Genomic DNA, 22,482 nt, shown 5'->3' with positions numbered 1-22,482 from the left:
TGGCCATGCTAAATTGCCCCTTAATTGGAAAAATGAATTGGGTACACTAAATTTCTAATTAAAAAAAAAACAAAAGGTGGCTCTCTCCTGGAAACTTTTTGCTGTAACTTTTTAACCCGTTGAAAGGGCACCAAAACACGTAAAAGAGGGCAGCACGGTGGCCTAGTGGTTAGCACAACCGCCTCACGGCGCTGAGGTCCCAGGTTCGATCCCGGCTCTGGGTCACTGTCCGTGTGGAGTTTGCACATTCTCCCCGTGTCTGCGTGGGTTTCGCCCCCACAACCCAAAGATGTGCAGAGTAGGTGGATTGGCCACACTAAATTGCCCCTTAATTGGAAAAAATAATTGGGTAATCTAAATTTTTAAAAAAAAAAAAAAAAAAAAAAAAAAAAAACACGTAAAAGTGAACCAACCGAACCTCCAGCTATAACCCGCTCAATTGAGATTCTGGCGAATCAGCAGCCAGGCCGCAAGGCCAGTAAAAACTAGAGAAAGACCTCAACCCCAGAACAGGTGGACCCGCATGGCAACGCAGACCGGAACATGGCAGACCCAGCAGGGTCACTAACACTGACTCAGTCATCAACGGAGAAACTGATGGAATTTATCTTAACAGAACTCCGAAGGCAGACAGACGGCAAAAGGGGATCTCATGGTGGCAATGAAGTCAGCAATAGAAGCCGCGCTAACCCCCCATAAAGGGAGCGATGGACAGGGTGGAGTGGAGACTGGAGGACCAAGAAGCAATGGTTCAAGACCTGGAGAAAGGGGCCACGAACCAGGACAGGCCAATCGCTTCACTTGAGGCTGAGGTCACATAGTTGGTGGCAACCCAGAAGACGCTAAAGGGGAAGGTGGATGACAGGTCTGGATGACAGAACTTTCGGATCTTTGGTTACCAGAAGGCGGAGAGGGTAGAAGCCAACAGAATTTATCTCAAAGGTGCTCGTAAAACTGGTTGGGGAAGAGGGCTTTGCCAAACCTCCAGAAATAGACCCGGCCCACTGGTCGCTCCACCAAAAACCAAAGTTAGGGGACCATCATGGGCAATAATCGCGAAGTTCCATAAATACCAAGAAAAGGAACAGGTCCTGAGGTGGACAAGGAACACGTGGTCATGAAAGTGGGAAGGACACACTATCTGCATTTACCAAGACATTGGAGTCAAAATGGCCAAGCGCTGGGCAGGATTTAATGCAGCCAAAGCTGCACCCTTTAGAAACACGGTGTGATTTGGCATGTTATACTTGGAAAGAATATGGGTCACGCACAACGACAGGGAACACTACTTTAATATGCCAGAGGAAGCAAATGAGATTGTGTAGAAGAATGGGCTCGGGAGGAAATAATGCAGGAAGACACAAAAATACAGACTTGGGCAAACTGGGGGAAGGGGGTGATAACTGCACTTGTGGAGGTATGCCTGTCGGCTCATCGAGGGCAAGGGGCCGGGAGTTGTGGACTCGTACAGGTTAGGACCAAAAGGCTCGGTTTTCCAGTGGGATGCTACCACTTAGCGGACAAGCTGGTGGACGGGAGTAAAAAGGGTGAGGCTGTTGTGTTATGCTGCTTCGGATAACACAGGCTGCTACTTGATGCAGTGTTAACTAAAGGATGCTACAGGCTCTGAAATGAGTTCAACGTGTTTATTGAACTGTTAACACAGTTCTCAGAGGAGTTCGACTCTCTGCTAATCTAACTGTAGTAACTCAGTCTAACTGTACCAGCTTGCTCTAAGCCACGTGCTGGGGTGTGATGCTGCTGATCAACCCTGTCTAACTCTCAAGATGTCTGTCTGTGGAAAGAGGCAAGGTATGAATGCCTCATCCCTTTTATAGTGTTTATATCATGCCCCTTGTGGTGATGCCACTTCTGAGTGTCCTGACTGCCCATTGGATGTGTCCTATTGTGAGTGTCCATTGGTTACATGTTTGCATATCACGACAGAGGCCGTGGCAGATCTCCCGAGAGGAAGGGAGGGCCTGGTGGTGGTGGGGGGGTTAGAGCTGGGATGAGGGGGTGGGTAGAATGCTGGTTACACAGGTCACACGTGGAGTGGGTTGGAAAGAGGAAGGTGGTGGCGACCATTTTAGACTGCCCAAAAACAAAGGTGTGCAGGAGCATGTCCATGAGGTACGTATGACTGACCCAGAGGAGGAGGGAGGGGTGACACAGAAACAGCCCCCATCTGCAGAAACCATAGTTTCATTCCGGCAAAATAGACGCCACTTCAAGAAAGGACGAAGGGGTGCTGACAATAAGGGACCTCTACGTAAACAGTAGAGTAGCAACCCTGGGTGAGCTAACGGCGAGGCACCAGCCTCGAAAGGAAACGAGCTCCGGTACCTATAATTACGAGACTTCCTCCACAAGGAGGCCGCAATGTTCCACCAGCTACCCAGACACACCCTACTGGGACTGTTAGTGCAGGACGAATAAGGGGACGGTAAATGCGTAGACAGGGTATTATTTAGGCTATATAGTGGTTACCGATCTGTTACAACAATGAAAACTGATCACATTGTTATTATGGCTACCACAATTGCACATTCTAATCACATGTCTTGTATGTTCAGTTCAAGGATGTACTTTATTTACATCTGGTATTTTGGTAGATACAATTGCTTCCTCGGATTATTTCTTTGGTATGTTTGTAATAAATGTAAATGTTCAATAAATATATTTTTTTAAAAAAGCTAGATTCAGAAATGATGACCATGGAACTACCAGATTGTGATAAAAGCCCACGTAGTTCACTAATCCCTTTAGGGAAGGAAACCTACTATCTTTAGCCTAAACGTGGCTCCAAATCCATAGCAATGCAGTCTAGCCAAGCAAGCCACTCAGTTGTTACAAACCACTACAGAACAGTCAAATAAGAATAAAGCAAGACAAAACACCAGGTATTGACTTGAGCACCGGAAACAACAAAGGTACACCTGCCCTGTTGACTCTCCAAAGCCATCCTCACTAACATCTGGGGACTTGTGCCAAAATTAGAAGAGCTGTCCGGCAGTCTAGTCCAGAATGGCCTGGCCATAGTAATACTTATCAAATCATACCTGACAGCCAATGTCCCAGGCTCCTCCAACACCAATCAGCATGTCCAATTTTGCTTACATGACAAACAAACCAGAGGGAGTGGCACAATGGTATTCAATTGGGGAGGGGGGAATTGCCCTGGGTGCACTCAACCCTATGAAGTCTCATGGCATCAGGACAAACATGGGCAAGAAACCTCCTGCTGGTTGCAACCTAGCGGTCTCCCTCAGCTAAAGTATCAGTACTGCTCAGAATGTACAGTATGTGGGGACTTTAATGTCCATCACCAAGTATGGCTTGATGGCACCTCAGCTACTGGTTGAGCTGGTGGCGTCATAAGGGTAGCACAATAGCACAAGGGCAGCACAGCAGCACATTGGTTAGCACAGTTGCTTCACAGCTCCAGGGTCCCAGGTTCGATTACCGGTTTGGGTCACTGTCTGTGCGGAGTCTGCACATTCTCCCCATGTCTACGTGGGTTTCCACCGGGTGCTCCAGTTTCCTTCCGCAGTCCAAAGATGTGCTGGTTACGTGGATTGACTTAGAGTCCAAAAAGGTGAGGTGGGGTTACGGTGGAGGCATGGGCTTAAGTAGGGTGCTCTTTCCAAGAGCCAGTGCAGACGCGATGGGCCGAATGGTCTCCTTCTGCACTGTAAATTCTATGATTTTATGAAGGATATATTTGCTAGGTTGGGCCTGTGACAGATGCTGAGAGAAGCAACAGAGGGGAAAAACCTACTTGACTTTGTGCTCACCAATCTACCTATTGCATATGCATCTGTCCATGGGCAGCACAATAGCACAGTTAGCAATGTTGCTTCACAGCGCCAGGGTCCCAGGTTCGATTCCTGGCTTGGGTCACTGTCTGTGCGGAGTCTGCATGTTCTCCATGTGTCTGTATGGGTTTCTTCCGGGTGCTCCAGTTTCCTCCCTCAAGTCTCGAAAGATGTGCTGTTAGGTAATTTGGACATTCTGAAATCTCCCTCTTCCGAATAGGCGCTGGAATGTGGCGACTAGGGGCTACTTGTGACAATAAAGATTATTCTAAAAAAGTATTGATCGGGGTGATGAAAATAGGACAAATTTAGAGTGAGCACTCTTGAGGGGCTACTGGGCTATCAGGAGCAGTACACTTGTATTCACGATCTGCAATTTAATGGTCTGACATACCCCTGACTCCATTAAGCCAGGGGACCAACCCTAGTACAATAAGGAGTACCGCAGAGCATTTCAGGAGCAGCATCAGGTGTACCTAAAAATGAGGGGCAAGCCCGGTGAAGCTACAATAGATTACATCTATGCTGCACAGTGTAAGAGCAAAGCGATCTCGCACCCAACAGATCAGATTAAAACTGTGCAGTCCTGTTACATAGAGTGTGAATCCTGGTGGATAATTAAATAACAGCAGGAAGGGAACGATCCACAAAAATACTCATCCTCAAAAAGGTCAAGCACAGCACAGCACGGCATATCAGTGCAAAAGACAAGGTGAAGTATTTGCAACCAGCTTCTGCTAGAAAAGTTGAGCGGATGATCCATCTCTCCCTTCTCCCGAGGTCCCAAATCGTATTAATTTGAAATGAAATGAAAATCGCTTATTGTCACGAGTAGGCTTCAATGAAGTTACTGTGAAAAGCCCCTAGTCGCCACATTCCGGCGCCTGTCCGGGGAGGCTGGTGCGGGAATCAAACCGTGCTGCTGGCCTGCTTGGTCTGCTTTAAAAGCCAGCGATTTAGCTGAGTGAGCTAAACCAGCCCCTATTTGATTCACTCTGTGTGATATCAAGAAGTGCCTGAAGTCACTAGGTACAGAAAAAGGCTGTGGGCCCTGGCAATAGGTTGCAGTACAGGCTTGTGCTCCAGAACTAGTTGTGTCCCTAGCCAATCTGTTCCAGTACAGCCACAACACTGGTACCTTCCTGCTAATGTGGCAAATTGCTCGGGTTTGTCAAAAAGAAGGACAAATCCAATTATTATCCCATAAATCTTTTCTCAATCATCAGCACTGTGATGGTGGTATTGTCGGTAATCAGGAGCAACCTGCTTCCCAATGCTCAGCTTGGGTTCAGGCAGGGCTACTCAGCTCCTGATCTTATTCCAGCCTTAGTCCAAACATGGACAGAAGAGATTAAACTCCAGTGGTGAGGTGGGAATAATTATAACCTTGTTATCGAGGCAGCATTTAACTGAGTGTGACAGCAATCAATCCTTGCAAAAATGAAATTAATGGGAATTAGGAAAAACTCTCGACAGATTGGAGCCCTATTCAGCATAAAGACGGCTGTGGTTGTTGAAGGCCAATCATCTCACCCCCAAGGCATTATTGCAAGAGTTCATCGGGGTAGAGTCCTGCGCCTTTCGATCTTTAGCTGTTTCATCAGTGACCTTCTCTCCATCATAAGGTCGGACGTGGGGACGTTCACCGACGATTGCACAATGCTCAGTATCATTCACGACTGAAGCAGTCCATGCCTGCATGCAGCAAGACAACATTCAGGCGGGGGCTGATAAGTAGCAAGTAACATTGGCGCTATGCAAATTCCATGCAATGACCATTTCCAAGAAGAGAAAATCTCACCATTTCCCCTTGATGTTCAACAGCATTACCATTGTTGAATCTCCCACCACCAACATGTTGGAGGATACCATTGATCAAAGATTTAACTGAACCTGCCACATAAATACTTGGTTAAAATGGCAGGCCAAAAGCTGGGAATTCTGCAGTGGGATACTCATTTGCTGCTGCTCAAAGCCTGTCCATAAGTCAGACTGTGATGGAATACATTCCATTTGCCTGGATGAGGCAATGCGACACCATACAATGCGGCTGGCTTATCGGCAACCTTAACTATTACTCACGTCGTCACCAGCAAACAGTAGCAGAAGTGTGTACCATTTACAATATCCACAGCAGGATTTTGTTAAAGCTCCTTTGGCCGTACCATCCAAATCCACAACTTCGAAGGACAAGGGTAGCAGACTCATTGGAACTCCATCATTGCAAGTTTCCCCTCCAAGTCACACAATATTCTGCTTTGGAATTAATATATTTCTTTTTAAAAGAATTTAGAGTACCCAATTTTGTACATAGAAACATCTGTCCTAGCACAGATCCCTGCGGAACCCCACTAGTGACTGCCTGCCAATCGGAAAAAGACCCTTTATTCCAACTTTTTGCTTGCTGTCTGCTAACCAGCTTTCTATCCACCTCAAGACACTACCTGCAATCTCACGCGCTTTAACTTTTCATAGTAATCTGTTATGTGAGACCTTGTTGAAAGTCTTTTGAAAGTCGAAATAAATCACATCCACTGTTTCTCCCTGGTCAACTCCACTAGTTACATCTTTAAAGAATTCCAGTAGATTTGTCAAGCACGATTTCCCTTTCGTAAATCCATAATGACTGATTATCCTACTGTTTTTCAAATGCTGAGCTATGAAATCCTTGATCATGGACTCCACAACTTCCCTACTATCGATGTTAGGTCTATCATTCCGTTTTCTCTCTACCTTCCTTTTTGAACAGCAGGATTATATTAGCTACCCTCCAATCTGTAGGAACCATCCCAGAGCCCAAAGAATTTTAGAAAATTACCACCAATGGATCTACTATTTCCATTCATACCTTCACGTTGAGTCAAAAACTTGGAACTCAGATAGCACTGTACCTATCAGACTGCAGCAGTTCAAAGGCTCACCACCACCTTCGCAAGGGCAACTAGGAACAGTGATGTGCACATCCCACGAACAAATAATTAAGCAGAGAAAAAAGTGGATGTTGGATAGTCACCAGAAAGAGAAAGCCAGATCAACATTTCAGCAAGATTATATTTCTTTTTTGAGACTAACTTATGAACTGTGTATTTGCAACATTTTTTGTTTTATTCCATCAGGAATCTTTCCACAACAATTAAAAATTATTAAATAATATAGATGTAGTATTGTTTCTGTTAACTTTTCAGACAAATTTACATTTCATTTCATTTTCAGGGAGAGCTTGGCTAAATCTATTATCAGTTTGATACATTAACAACACATAAAATGTTTGAATGTTCTAAAATGTACTTTTTACATGCCTTTAGTGGGGTAACGTTAGTATATGGCTTGAGACAATTATAACAAGGGGCAGCACGGTGGCACAGTGGTTAGAATTGCCTTGACTTATGTTGAATTTTGAACACCCAATATAGATTTGGTTGCTAAACATGGATCACTGGACTTTAGCATTGATATTTGGGTGTGTATTTTTTAAAGTAATAATTCTTGATGGGAGAAATAAATGCTAAATAACTATATATGTGAAACCGTTGCCAATCAATCTCCTTAAAGTCTTGCTATTATAGAATAAATTGAAAGAAAAGTTCATTAAAGAGCTGATAGATTTTTATTCGATGCTACAGGTATCCAGACATTTACAGTTCAAAAAAAAAGGCCTGAATTCTCAACTCATTGGACAAGCACAATTGGTGGGAGCAGAAGTGGATCCGCTCCCGCTGGTAATCAGCTTCCGAGAGCAATTATGCACTGGCTGGCTAATTAACAGCTGGCTAGTTAAACTCACGCTGAGAGGGGGCAGGTGACTGAATAATTGTAGCTGCAGGCAGGGGGTTTAAAAACAGCTCCCTGAAGGCTGCTATGCATGGAGGAACTCTGGCAGACAGCTTCTGTGATCTTTAGACAGACAACTGAGGTCAAAAAGCGATCAGAAAAGTGTGACCTGGACATAGCAATGTCTTCAAGACCCAGATGTCATACCAAAAGGGGTGGAAATGGCCGAACCCAATCGGGTGACTGCCTGTGGGTTCTATGGAGAGTGCCAGTGATTGCTGGGAGATATTGCTGTGGCAGGATGGAAAGACAAGGCCTCCACACTTAACAAAGTAGGCTTGGTCAGGGCTGGCATTTGTAGTCAGTGGCAATGGGGTAGTCCACAGGACCTGAATGCAGTGAAGGAAGAGGGTCAATCGCATTCTGTGCTCTGTGAGGGTGAGTATGGAGTCACCAGGAAATCTTGAAGAATATATCCGTATTCAACAGTGGTATGGGCCTGTACAACCCACATTCTAACGGGTCATTCCCTTTCTTTGATATTAGTGTAATCATCTCCGACAGCTCCCCCCTTCTCCAGCGTCTCGTTAAATGCCCCCAGGAGGTGTGCTGCCAGCTCCATCACAAACTCCTTATAAAATTCCACTGGGTAACTGTCCGACCCTGGGGCCTTACCTCACTTCATCCCTCTTATGCTTTCCATTACCTCCCTCAGCCCTAGAGGTTCCTTTAGCGCCCACCTCCTCTCCTCATCCAGCCATGAAAATTCCAGCCCATCCAAGAACCGTCCCATATTCCCATCCTCACCTCCCGGGATCTGCCCTGTACAATTCCTCATTTATCTTCCCCGGCTCACACTACCACCCTCTTCCCAACCCGTAGCCCCAAGATTTCTCTAGGCGCGGCTTGCTTCCGTAGCTGATGGGCTAGCATGTGGCTCGCCTTCTCTCCATATTCATACTACAACACCCTCACCCTTCGTAGCTACCCAACCACCCTTCAGTCGTCAACCTATCCAACTGCCACTGTAACTTCTTTCTCTTCACTAATCCATCCACGGTGCGGGCCCTTGAATACTCCCTGTCCACCTCGACTATCTTGCCCAATAATCGTTCGTACTTCTCTCTCCTTTTCCTACTTCTGTGCGCCTTGAAAGAGATAATCTCCATCCGAACCACTGCCTTCAATGCCTCCCAGAATGCGGCTGCCGATACCACCTCCTTCCCCATTTTGCTTCGATTCCACGTAATCCTAGGGCAGCATGGTGGTGCAGTGGTTAGCACTGCTGCCTCACGGCGCCGAGGTCCCAGGTTCGATCCCAGCCCTGAGTCAGTCTGTGTGGAGTTTGCACATTCTCCCTGTGAATGTGTGGGTTTCGCCCCACAACCTAAAAGATGTGCAGGGTAGGTGGATTGGCCATGCCAAATTGCCCCTTAACTGGAAAAAATGAATCGGGTACTCTAAATTTATATTTTAAAAAAAGTCCACCTAATATTAATCACCCACTGCACCTTATCGCAACACCCCATGTCCACTAACAGCCCCGAGTCAACCTCCATCCCAGCCTATTCTCCCGTCCTGAGCTAAGTTAAACATCGAGCCAATGTTGAGTGTGGTCCGGAATTACTATCCCCATGTATTTTACCCCCACCATCCCCTCCAACACCTCACAGCTCACCACAAAAAAATTGATTCTGGAGTATACCTTATATACACTTGCGAGGGGGAGGAGTACTCCCTCTCCCCCAGATTCTTAAAACTCCACAGGTCCATCATACCCATCCTTTACATAAACCATCCCAGCCCCTTCGCCACCCGCAGGACTTGATCTGTCCACCATCGGATCCAACATACAATTAAAGTCCCCTCCCATAATCAACTGATGTGTGGCCAAGATGGAATCACTCCCAGCAGACCCCTCACGAAACACACATCGTCCCAATTCGGTGCTTATGCATTCACTAACATCACCGGCGTCCCCTCCAACACCCTGCTCACTATCACATATTTCCCATCCGGGTCCTGCACTTCCTTAGCACTTACAAACCCCGCCTTGTTACTAAGCAAAATGGCACCCCCCGCGACTTTCGAGTCAAACCCGAGTGAAATACCTGACCTACCCATCCCTTTCTCAGCCCAACCTAATCCCTCACCTGGAGGTGCATCTCCTGCAGGAAGACCACCCCCGCCTTCAAACTCCTTACGTGCACAAAGACTTGAGATCACTTCACCGGCCCTTTTAGCCCCGCACTTTCCATGTGATAGTCCTACCGGAGGCTTGCGTCTCCACTCCCCTCTACTGTCCGCCATCGTCCCCTACAGATTCTGTCCCCTTTAATTTTACCCTTATTCCGGACCCATCCAAGATGGCCCCCTCTCCGCCCATGACCACACTTCTCCTCCAACACTGCCACGTCAGGGCAGTACGTTGCGCAAGTGGTTAGCACAGTTGCCTCACGGCGCCGAGGTCCCAGGGTTTGATCCCGGCTCTGGGTCACTGTCCGTGGGAGTTTGCACATTCTCCCCGTGTTTGCATGGGTTTCACCCCCACAACTCCAAAGATGTGCAGGCTAGGTGGATCGGCCATGCTAAATTGCCCCCCCCCCCCCCCCCCCCCCCCCCCCCCACAAGCCATCCCTCACGACCATTTTATCATAGAATTTACAGTGCAGAAGGAGGCCATTCGGCCCATCGAGTCTGCGCCGGCTCTTGGAAAGAGCACCCTACCCAAGGTCAACACCTCCACTGTATCCCCATAACCCAGTAACCCCACCCAACACTAAGGGCAATTTTGGACACTAAGGGCAATTTATCATGGCCAATCCACCTAACCTGCACATTTTTGGACTGTGGGAGGAAACCGGAGCACTCGGAGGAAACCCACGCACACACGGGGAGGATGTGCAGACTCCACACAGACAGTGACCCAAGCCGGAATCGAACCTGGGACCCTGGAGCTGTGAAGCAATTGTGCTATCCACAAGGCTACCGTCCTGCCCTGCTCCCCCATCTCACGTCCAGTTCCGGCCCCGAAAGCTCCTCCTATCTACCCCTCCAGCTCTTTTCGTTGATCTGCGCAAGTGGCTCCCTGTGAACGTCCCCTCCCCACCCAAACAAAGACATCCAAACCCACAGGATCCCTCCTGCACAGGCGGCAGGAGGAAGGGGGTATGGCAGTTGCCCCCTTACAAACTTATTACCCCATAACAAATAGTCATCTGAATGAAACCCCCCTCGCCCGAGAAAAAAGAAAAGCCCGTCCACCCTCCAATCGTCACACTACCCGTGTCCTCCGAAATCCACTGTGCCAATCCCTCCGTCTCCCATCAAAGTTCTGTTCTCCCCCAGTTTATGCTATTTAATAAATTCATTAGCCTCCTCTGGGGTTTCAAAATAGTACTCCCGGATTTTGAAAGTCACGCATAGTTTCGGCAGGTACAGCATCCTGAAACTGATCTGATGTTGAGGGAGCTGCCTTCGCCCTGTTGAACCCAGCATGCCTTTTTGCCAGCTCCGCTCCAATGTCCTGGTATATTCGGACCTTGTTCGCCTCCCATTCACAGCTCCGCTTCTCCTCGGCTCACCGCAGGATCTTTTCCTTCTCCACAAACTTGTACAGCTTACAATCACGCCCGTGTTGGCTCCCCCGCTCTTGGCTTCTGCATTAGAGACCTGTGAGCTCTTTCTACTTCTGGGGCCTTGTCCAGCACCCTCTCCGCTACCAGCCCTGCCAGCATCCTCGAGACATATCTCCTGTCACTTGTGCATTCCACACCTTCAGGCAGGCTGATGATATGCAGGTTCTGCCTTCTAGATCTGTTCTCCTGCTCTTCCACCTTTGCTCAACTTGTAAAGGTCCCCCAGGAGCCCCACCTCCACCTCCAATGCCACCACCTGATCACTGTGGTCCGACATCTACGATCCTTGTGCCTCCAAATACTTCTTGACCCTCTCCATCGAGCCTTTCAGGGTTCAAACGCTCCTTCGATCGGTCTTCCTGCATTACCTTTCTTTGTTGGCGAAACTCGTCTTTAATAAGTGCCATCAGCTGCTCCATCTGGGGTTTTCCAACCTGCAACCACCCTTCCCTCTCCGCCATCTTTCCAATTGCTACTGCGCCGCAGATCTCTCACCTTCCTCTGCCGGGTCTGATTACCAACAGACATGCCACTCACGGGGAGAATTTCTCCTCCTCATCTTCAACTACACTTTCCCATCAAAATTCTCCTATTTTCAGGTAAAAAACGAGCTCAGATCTAGGCCTTCATGCCGAAGCTACGCTGTGTGTGACCACTCACTTCAAGGTTGCCACTGGAAGTCCAGAATGCATGTACTCTTGATTTGTATGGAGATCTAAATATGTTTTCCCTACCTCAAATAGTACGCCATCCAGATAACAGAATGACCCAGAAATCCCTCCACTGTGCCAGTGTACATCAGAGGATGAAGTCCAGGTAGATGCATCCGCTTCACATCCTTGATCTGCACCAATGCGCAGATGGTGGGATTAAGATTCTGGAGCATACACGCTTCAGGAACCGGTGGAGACAGTGTCCCCCCAGGGTGCTGATAGTTGGAGCATTGATCATTCTGGCTCTTGTATCCTGTCCTGGACCCAGAAAGTTGAAAAAATGCTAATCCCGCCTACCCATTTGGCCCATGCTCCAAGTGGAAAAACACATGGGCCTCTCAAAAATAGAAACACTTGGATATTTAATGGCCTTAATTGGCTCTTTATTTGCCAGTGGACACGCTTCTCATATTTGCCCACACCCGCAAACTGAAATACCGTGAGGCAGCGGTCCCGATGTCACCACACTCGATTTTGCGCTGCGTTGAGACTGGCAGGTGCCTCTACTGACTACGTAAAATTCTGGATCGGTTATTTTGCCACTTTCATCTTCCCTTCTTCCTAAATTTACTCCCCCAAGAAAGATTTCTTTTAAGTCAATCAGAGAAAATAACTACAAGGCCAACCACGGGCTGGTTTAGCTCAGTGAGCTAGATAGCTGGTTTGTAATGCAGAACAAGGCCAGCAGCACGGGTTCAATTCCTTACCACCTTACCCGAACAGGCGCCAGAATGTGGCGACGAGGGGCTTTTCACAGTAACTTCATACTTGTGACAATAAAAGATTATTACTATTATTAAATATGCAATTCCAAAGCCATTGCCGGCTAAGGAAAATAAGTGTATTACTTAGACTAGAATAATATTAATGCACATACATGACACAATAAAGAACAACAAATTCCAAAGTTTATGCCATCACCTTTTTTTCCTTAAAAAACAATTTTTTGGATCAAAATAGTTTGAAAGGTTATTAACCATCAATCTATAAAGTAATTTGTTTGACCATAAACCAAAATACAAGAATAAGTTCTCACAATCGGTTGCCTCTATTCATCATTAACTACTTTTTGCTGTACAAATTCAAAGGGAAATACTGTGCATGCAGTCCAGTCATAAATCTAGTTATTCTACTGCATGACCTTCAACGTTGATAAAACTTTGAGGTGTGATGGCCACATTGCTCACAGTACTCCACCTATGGGCTAACCAGGGCTTTGTAAGGCTGAAGCACAACTTCTACACCCTTATATTCTCATCTTCCAGATATAAGGCCAGCATTCCATTAGCCGTTGCAAATATTTTCTGTACCTGTTCATGAAATTTTAACGATCTATGTATCTGTAACCCCTTGTCACTTTGGACCTCCGCTATTCTAGATTTACGGCGTTTAGTAAGTACTCTGCTCAGACTTCCGATGACGGTGATGTGCTGAGTGGATGCACATCAGGTGGCGCTCCTCCAGACCGGAACCAAAAATGCACTTTTAGGTGAATTTTGCCTGAAAACCCGAAAGCAAATTTACCTCAAAGGCAAGAAGAGAACAACCACAAAAAATGGCAGCAAATGGGAACTTAAGGGGTCAAAGAGACGGCAGAATTGGCAAAACGGGCCACGAGCAGCAGACAGACCAGACGGTGGACCCACAAGTGAAGGGTCCCTAGCCACCCAGGATAGGGGGAGACCAACAACCCAAGCATCAGCTCCCCTCTATCACCAGGAGAAGGATGGAAGAACGTCCTCATGAGGGAGCTGACATCATGAAAGAGGCGATCAGGACAGAAATCCAGGTGGCAGTCAGAGGCGATGGTCACCATGTAAAAGACAATCAATGGGAAGGGGAAGAAAGTGGAGGCACAGGAGAGGACAATCCTTGGCCTGGAAAAGTCCTCAAAGGACCAGAGTGACCGGATCATCGCCCTGGAAGCAGAAGTGAAAAGGTTGGGACGACTCAAGGGAACTGAAAGGGGAAAGAAAATAGGTCCCGACAACAAAATATTTGGATCGTTGGTCTGCCAGAAGGAATTGCGGGCAGAGATCCGATGGACTACGTCACCCAAATGCTGCGTAACCTAGTCAGGAGAGACAGCTTCCCCAACCCTCCAGAACTCGACAGAGCACACAGGTCGCTCAGGTCGAAAACCAAAGCCGGGGAGCGGCCGAGGGTGAACATCGGGAAGATCGCCGATATCAGGATAGTGAGAGGTTCCTGCGGTGGCCACGATAGACGAATGTGAGCACCTTGGAAAGCCACAAAATCTGAATTTACCAGGACATTGAGGCGGATCTGGCAAAACAAAGGGTTGAGTTTAACCAGATGAAGTTGGCTTTGAACAAGGACGGGATGCGATTTGGTATGCTGTTCTCTCCAGGCATCGGGTGAAGCATATAGGGGTGCAGTGTTAATGAGGGTCGTTTAGGAGTCTGGTAACAGTGGAGAAGAAGCTGTTCTCAGACTTCTGTATCTCCTGCCCGATGGAAGAAGTTGGAAGAGTGAGTAAACCAGGTGGGAGGGGTCTTTGATTATGATGCCCGCTTTCCCCAGGCAGCGGGAGGTGTAGATGGAGTCAATAGATGGGAGACAGGTTTGTGAGATGGACTGGGCTGTGTTCACGACTGTCTGAAATTTCTTGCAGTCCTGGGCTGAGCAGTTGCCAGACCAGGCTGTGATGCAGCCAGATAGGATGCTTTCTGTGGTGCACCTGTAAATGTTGGTAAGAGTTAATGTGGACATGCGAATTTCCTTAGTTTCCTGAGGAAGCATAGGCACTGTTGTGCTTTATTGTGGTAGCATCGCCATGGGTGGACCAGGACAGATGTTTGATGATGTGTACTCCTAGGAATTTGAAACTGCTAACCATCTTCACCTCGGCCCCGTTGATGCTGACAGGGGTGTGTACAGTACTTTGCTTCCTGAAGTCAATGACCAGCTCTTTAGTTTTGCTGGCATTGAGGGAGATTGTTGTCGCTGCACCACTCCACAAGGTTCTCTATCTCTCTCCTGTATTCTGACTCGTCGTTATTCGAGATCCGGGCCACTATGGTTGTATTGTCAGCAAACTTGTAGATGGAGTTGGAACCCAATTTTGCCACGCAGTCATGTGTGTACAGGGAGTAGAGTAGGGGGCTAAGTACGCAGCCTTGCGGGGCCCCGGTACTGAGGACTATTGTGGAGGTGGTGTTGTTTATTCTTACTGATTGTGGTCTGTGGGTCAGAAAGTCGAGGATCCAGTTGCAGAGTGAGGAGCTAAGTCCTAGGTTTTGGAGCTTTGACATGAGCTTGGCTGGGATTATGGTGTTGAAGGCGGAGCTGTAGTCAATGAATAGGAGTCTGATGTGGAGTCCTTGTTGTCGAGATGCTCCAGGAATGTGTGTAGGGCCAGGGAAATGGTGTCTGCTGTGGCTCGCTTGCGGCGGTATGCGAATTGCAGTTGATCAAGGCGTTCTGGGAGTATGGAGGTGATGCACTTCACGACCAACCTCTTGAAGCACTTTATTACGACTGAAGTCCGGGCCACCGGACGGTACTCACCGAGGCACTGGGTGAGATCATAGAGACCATCTGCTCCATGAAGGCGGGGAAGGTGCCGGGTTCCAACGGCTTCTCGGCGGACTTCTATAAGGAATGCGTACCAGCCCTAGCCCCACACCTACGGGACATGCAGACTCCCAGCGAGGGGCACCCTGTCTCCAACACTAACACAGCCACCATATCGTTGATACCCAAAAAAAGACAAAGACCCGACAGAATGTGGATTGTACAGACCCATTTTGCTACTCAATGTAGACGCGAAGATACTCGTGAAAGTTCTGGCCAAAAGACTGGAGAACTGCATACTGGACGTGGTTGCAGAGCATCAGATGGGCTTGTCAAGGGTGGACAGCTAACTGCAAACATCAGGCAGTTGCTAAATGCATTAATGACCCCATCCGGGGAGAGAACACCAGAGGTGATTATTTCCCTGTAGGCTGAAAAGGCCTTCGACAGAGTCGAATGGTAGTACCTCCTCGAGGTACTGGAGTGGTTTGGGCTCGGGACAGGATTCACTTCATGGGTGAAACTCCTTTAAAATGCCCCCAAGGCGAGCGTTTGGACCAACACCACCAGCTCTGAGTGCTTCCAGCTGCACAGAGGAACAAGGCAGGGATGCCCACTATTCCCGCTCCTGTTCGACCTGGCACACAAACCCGAGCGATCGCACTGCGAGACTTGAAAAGCAAAGAGGGGGCAGAGAACACAGAGTGTTGCTCTATGTGGATGACCTGCTCCTCTACGTCTCGGACCCACAGAACAGCCTGAAGGCAATCATGCAACTTCTGGAAGAGTTCGGAGCCATCTTGGGCTACAAACCAGCCTGGGCAAGAATGAGGCATTCCTGGTGAACCCGAATGGGGGAGGGACAGAGCTGGAGGGACTACCATTCAAACTAGCCCAAAACAAATTCAGCTACCTGGGGATCTAGATAGCCCATGGCTGGACACAGATCCATAAGTGGAATCTGACCAGTCTGGCAGAGGAAGTTAAAAAGGACCTACAGAGATGGGATGCACTTCCGCTCTCCCTGGCGGGGAGAGTGCAGACGATTAACATGACATAGACAAAATAATCATGGCATGTGTGTGTGGGGGTAAGAACCCAAGAATCCGTAAACTGACACTGCAAAGGAGAAAAAATATGGGTGGTCTGGCCCTGCCGAATCTACAATACTACCACTGGGCAGCCACAGCTGAGAGGGTGAGCGGATGGATTTCAGAACCCAACACGGAATGGGTGAGGCTGGAGGTATCCTCCTGCAAGGGAAAGAGCCTCCGGGCCCTCGCCATGGCAGCGCTTCCACCCCCCCGACAATGTACACACCCTTCCCAGTGGGGTCGCCACACTGAAGATGGAACCAAATGAGGCAACATTTTGGTTTATCAGAGATGTCCCTTGTGGCCACCATCTGTGGCAAGCACAAATTCCCACCAGCCATGATCGACGCCACCATTAAAAAATGGAGCCAGGACTGGAGTTTTATGTAGGGGACAGACTCGCGACCCTGGGCGAACTGACAGAGGACCTGGACCTACCGATAGGACAGGAACTCGGGCATCTCCAAATCAAACACTTTCTCCACAAGGAAACAGCAAGATACCCCAGGGCCCTGAGAGACACACTACTAGAGGAACTAATAAACACGGGCAGTGAACGCAGTATGTGATGCCCAGGGCAGGAGTCAACACTAAAAGGTAAAATAAGCTACCAACAGAGGAAAGGTGATCGTGGCGGTGATGGCGGGCGGGGCGGCTAGGTAACTAAGAATCAATTTTATTTCTATATACCAGGTACACTTGTGCGGATGCTCTGTAAAAACTGGAAAATACTAATAAAAATGTTTTTTAAAAAAAGAATGTACTCTATAATTTTTAGGTCCAAAGTGGTTGGCCTCACATTTGTCCACACTGAAATCCATTTTCCACAGTTTTGCCCATTTACTTAACCTATCGGTAACTCCAGTAATTTTGCGTTTCCATTTACAGTGCTTACAATGCCACGTATTTTTGTGAAATGTAGCTTCTGACCCTATCTTGAAATTCGTAAATATACATGGTCATTACCAGTAATTGGGACCCCAACAGAGACATTTGCAGGACACCATTAATCACATTCTTTCAAATAGAGTTCAGTTCCAAATCAGATCCATAATTTACCTTCCAATTCTATGGGATTCAACTTTCAACTTTAGATAACAATCTATAAGTCTATATAAAAGACATCCACAGCATTCTCCAGTCCATGACTTGAGTCACCTCTTCAAAAATTCAATCAGGTTTGTCAGGCATGACCTATCCTTTACACCAGTGCTTCTCAAAGTGTGGTACGTGTACCGGTGCGCGAGCCATCGTCTGCCGGTACTTGGAGTGCTTCCAGAAAAGAAAGAGACAGTAATCCTGGATTGGCTTGTTTCGCTCAACGGTCCCTGGCACATTGAAAAAAAAAAACTACCGGTCCGCCACGTCAGGTAGTTTGAGATGCACTGCTTTACACATCACTGCTGTCCCTCTCTCTGATCAGCTGAAAATCTTCAATGTGTTCAGTCGCCCTATCCTTAATTATAGACCCTAGTCATTTCCAACAACAGATGTTTGGCTAACTGGTCTGCAATTCGCTGCTTTCCCTCTCTCATCTTTCTTAAATATGTGCCGTATGCAATTTTTAAACCTCAATGAAAGCTCTCACATCAAGTGAAATTTAGTCTAGTTAGGCCATCTGCAATGCTTTCACGTACTTCCTTTAAAACCCTGGGATGGAAACTATCTAGTTCTGGTTTTTAGTTTTCCACACTTTAGTTCCATTATTTTTGACATTGCTGATGTTACTTTTGTTGAGTCCCTATCTCATATTCAATATTAATTTTGTGGCGAATTCTGACCTTTTCAATGGGATCCTGATCACCTTGTGAAATGATTCATTTTAGTAGGAAGAATGAGGAAAGGCAATACAAAATAAGGATACAATTGTAAAGGGAGTGGAGGAGCACAGGGACCTGGGGGTATATGTGCACAAATCATTGAACATGGCAGGACAGGTTGAAAGAGCAGCTAATAAGGCATACATAACCGTGAGCTTTTATAAATAGATGAGTTTTAGTACAAAAAGAAGGAAATGCAATGTTAAAAAACACTGGTTCAATCATAACTGGAATAGCATGCCCAAAGCATTAAATGTGTTGTGGAAAAGGTTATGAAAATGGCCTCAAAGATAAGGGACTTCAGTTATGAGGATAAATTGGGGTTCTTCTTAAAGAGGAAGTGGAGACAAAATCTGATGGATAAGTGAACAAAATCATGAGGGGGCGGGCAGCACGGTGGCACAGTGGTTAGCATTGCTGCCTACGGCACTGAGGACCCGGGTTCGAATCCCGGCCCTGGGTCATTGTCCGTGTGGAGTTTTCACATTCTCCCCGTGTCTGCGTGGGTTTCGCCCCCACAACCCAAAGATGTGCAGGTTAGGTGAATTGGCCACGCTAAATTGCCCCTTAATTGGAAAAAATAATTGGGTACTCTAAATTTATTTTTTAAAAATCATGAGGCGGCTGGACAGAATAAATTGAGAGAAACTGTTCCCATTGGCGCAAGAGTCAAGAAGCAAAGCATATCGATTTTAAGGCGATTGGCAAAAGGACCAGAGATGACCTGAGGAAAAACATTTTTATCCAGTGGTTAGGATCTGGAATGCACAGCCTGAGTGAGTGGTGGAGGTAGAGACAAACATGACTTCCAAAGGGGCAGCACGGCAATGTCATGATATGCAGACTTGCAGATAATGATGTACAGACAGGCAGCTAATGAACACAGAGAACAGGACATGACCAATGAGCAGGCAGGACACTCAGGGGAGGTATCTTACTATAAAAGGCACGAGGCACTCACACTCCGCCTCTTTCCACTGATGAACATCTACACAGTGAGTCAGGGTGTATTTACAGTATCACACCTCCAGCACGTGGCTAAGAGCTAATCTGGTGCAATCAGACAGAGTAACCACACTTAGGTTAGCAGACAGTCGAACTCAGAGAACTTTGCTAACTGTGCTACTGATTCAATAAATCAGATTGAACTGACTTCAGGGTCTGGAGTATCTTTTGGTCAAAGCTGCATCCAGTTGCAACCTTTGTTATCCCAGAATTCATAACACAACAGGCAGCACAGTGGTTAGCACAGTTGCTTCAGAGATCGAGGGTCCCAGGTTTGATTCCTAGCTTGGGTCACTGTCTGTGGGGGAGTCTGCACCTTCTCCCCGTGTCTGTGTGGGTTTCCTCCGGGTGCCCCGGTTTCCTCCCACAGTCCAAAAATGTGCAGGTTAGGTGGATTGGCCATGTGAAATTGTCCTTAATGTCCAAAAGGTGGGGTGGGGTTACTGGGTTATGGGAATAGGGTAGAGGTGTGGACTTGGGTAGGGTGCTCTTTCCAAGGGCCGTGCGGACACGATGGGCCAAATGGTCTCCTTCTGCACTGTAAATTCTATGATTCCATGAATCGGATAATTACCTGAAAAGATTAACATGGCTACAGTGCAAAGGCAGGAGAGTTGAACTAGTCCAGCTGCTCTCGCAGAGAGCAAACATGGTACAATACCAGCCTCCTTCTGTGCTATCATTTTATGGTCCATTTCTGAACATAATACAACAACAACCTATATTTGTACAGTGCATTCAACAAGTGATTTCAGAGGAGCATTATGAAACAAAATACGACAGTAAGGCACATATACAGACATTGGGTCAGATGGCCAGAAGCTTGATGGAAGTCATTGGTTTTAAGGAGTGTCATAAAGGAGGAAAATGAGGCAGGAAGGAGCGATTTAGGAAGGGAATTCCAGTGTTGGGGCGGAAGTAACTGAAAGAACGATTTTAAAGGTAAAGCTTTTAAAACTGGTGATGCTCATGAGACCAGAATTAGAGGAGCACAGATATCACATATGTTGGGTTGGAGAAGATTACAAACCATGGAAGTATTTCAAGACATTTAGATATAGATATAGATTATAGAACAGTACAGCACAGAACAAGCCCTTCGGCCCTCGATGTTGTGCCGAGCAATGATCACCCTACTCAAACCCACGTATCCACCCTATACCCGTAACCCAACGACCCCCCCCCCCCCCTCTTAACCTTACTTTTTTTTAGGACACTACGGGCAATTTAGCATGGCCAATCCACCTAACCCGCACATCTTTGGACTGTGGGAGGAAACCGGAGCACCCGGAGGAAACCCACGCACACACAGGGAGGACGTGCAGACTCCACACAGACAGTGACCCAGCCGGGAATCGAACCTGGGACCCTGGAGCTGTGAAGCATTTATGCTAACCACCATGCTGCCCTTTAAGATCACAATGCTGATTTTGACCAGGAGCCAATGTAGGTCAATGAACTCAAGGGTGATAGATGAACAGGTCTTGGTACAAGTTAAGACAAGAGCATCAGAACTTTGGTTGACTTCAAGTTTATGGTGTTTTAAATGCGGGGGACCAAGAGTACTTTGGAACAGTCAAGCCTAGAGATAACAAAGACATGATTGAGGGAGGGCTTCGATAGTATATGAGTTGAGGCAGGAGCAAAATGCTAGAAAGGTTCTTAGGGGTGATGCGAATAGTAGGTTGGAAGCCCATCTCAGGGTCAAATGTGACACCAACGTTGTAAAAAATCTATGGACTTTAGCATCTCTTGCAACTTAAATTCCGTTTGTCGCTCTCACCATCTTTTTTTAAATCACCTGTTGTTGTTCTTTGTATCTTTCCCATTTCCCAGGATATATGATATGGTTTGCCTTTATGAATACTTTTTCTTTTAGTTTTATGTTGTCTGTCACCGGTTTTGTTAGCCATGGCTGTTCGTTTGGCATTTGAATCTATTTCCACTTAAGGGCATAAACTGGTTCTGTGTCATATTACATTTTAATGAACATCTCCAACTTATCTTCTTTCATTTTATTTATTTATTTAAATTTTAGAGTACCCAATTCATTTTTTCCAATTAAGGGACCAATCCACCTAGCCTGCACATTTTTGGGCTGTGGGGGCAAAACCCATGCAAACACGGGTAGAATGTGCAAACTCCACACCGACAGTGCCAGGATAGAACCTGGGACCTCGGCACCGTGAGGCAGCAGTGCTACCCACCGCACCACCTTGCTGCCCTATTCTCTCATTTTATTAGCAGTTTTTCCAGTTTACCGTGGAAAGTTTCTGAGTCATCACATTCAAGTCAGTCTCATCCAAATCGAGAATTTTAGAACCCATTGTTTCTCCCTTTCAAACACGACAATGAACCCAATTATTTTAATATCGATAATCATGGACTCAAATAACTATTTCTGCGTACTACAATGAATAAACTCTTAAAAACATTAGAGGGCACATATGGAACAATTATTAAACTGCTCATTTCGGAATAGATGAACACTCACCTGGTGTGGTGTTAAAATCAAGAATGCGATGGTGAGACTGCAACAGGTCAGGATTACTGGATGATAAGGTGCCGCTTACAGGTAATGCAGGTGCAATATACCTGGACTGCTTCAACCCTACAATGCTGTCATCCTGGGACTGCCCAATACCAATGTCACTAAGAAGCAAAAGAGACACTAGTAAATACTGGATCAATATTGTTCATCTTAAATCATAAACTGGCATAGTATCAACAGCACTGAAAATCACCATTAAGCCTAAAAGGCCTATGCAATAGCAACTGAACTCCCTGCCTGAAAGGGTGGTAGAGGTGGGAACCCTGAAAACATTTAAGAAGCATTTAGATGAGGACTTGGAAATGCCATAGCAAACAAGGCTACAGGCCAAGTGCTGGAAAAAGAGATTAGATTAAATAAGTGCTTGATGGCTGGGATGGATACAATGGGTTGAGGGCTGTAAAAGGTCTATAACTCTAACTTGCAATTATATAGCACCTTCAACATCGGAAAATATCTCAAGGCCAATACTTGGAGCATTATAAAGCAAATACAAAGCCAAATAAGGAGATATTTGGATAGATGACCAAATTCT

The 22,482-nt window shown here is 46.8% G+C and overlaps 1 protein-coding gene across 14 annotated transcripts in view; it reads right to left on the bottom strand.

Moving 5' to 3' along the window:
* The window catches only part of rapgef2 (Rap guanine nucleotide exchange factor (GEF) 2), a 562,209-nt gene that overhangs the window by 100,239 nt on the left and 439,488 nt on the right, over nucleotides 1-22,482 (bottom strand). For all 14 annotated transcript variants that reach the window (XM_038792314.1, XM_038792318.1, XM_038792316.1 and 11 more), the window contains one exon: nucleotides 21,891-22,048. In XM_038792314.1, coding sequence (XP_038648242.1) covers nucleotides 21,891-22,048 — 158 coding nt within the window. The remainder of the gene's footprint in view (nucleotides 1-21,890; nucleotides 22,049-22,482) is intronic.

This window comes from Scyliorhinus canicula, chromosome 3 (assembly GCF_902713615.1).
Source record: "Scyliorhinus canicula chromosome 3, sScyCan1.1, whole genome shotgun sequence".
NCBI classification, from domain to species: domain Eukaryota; kingdom Metazoa; phylum Chordata; class Chondrichthyes; order Carcharhiniformes; family Scyliorhinidae; genus Scyliorhinus; species Scyliorhinus canicula.
The sequence above is the reverse complement of the archived record's forward strand: the minus strand, read 5'-3'. Positions and strand labels throughout refer to the sequence as shown.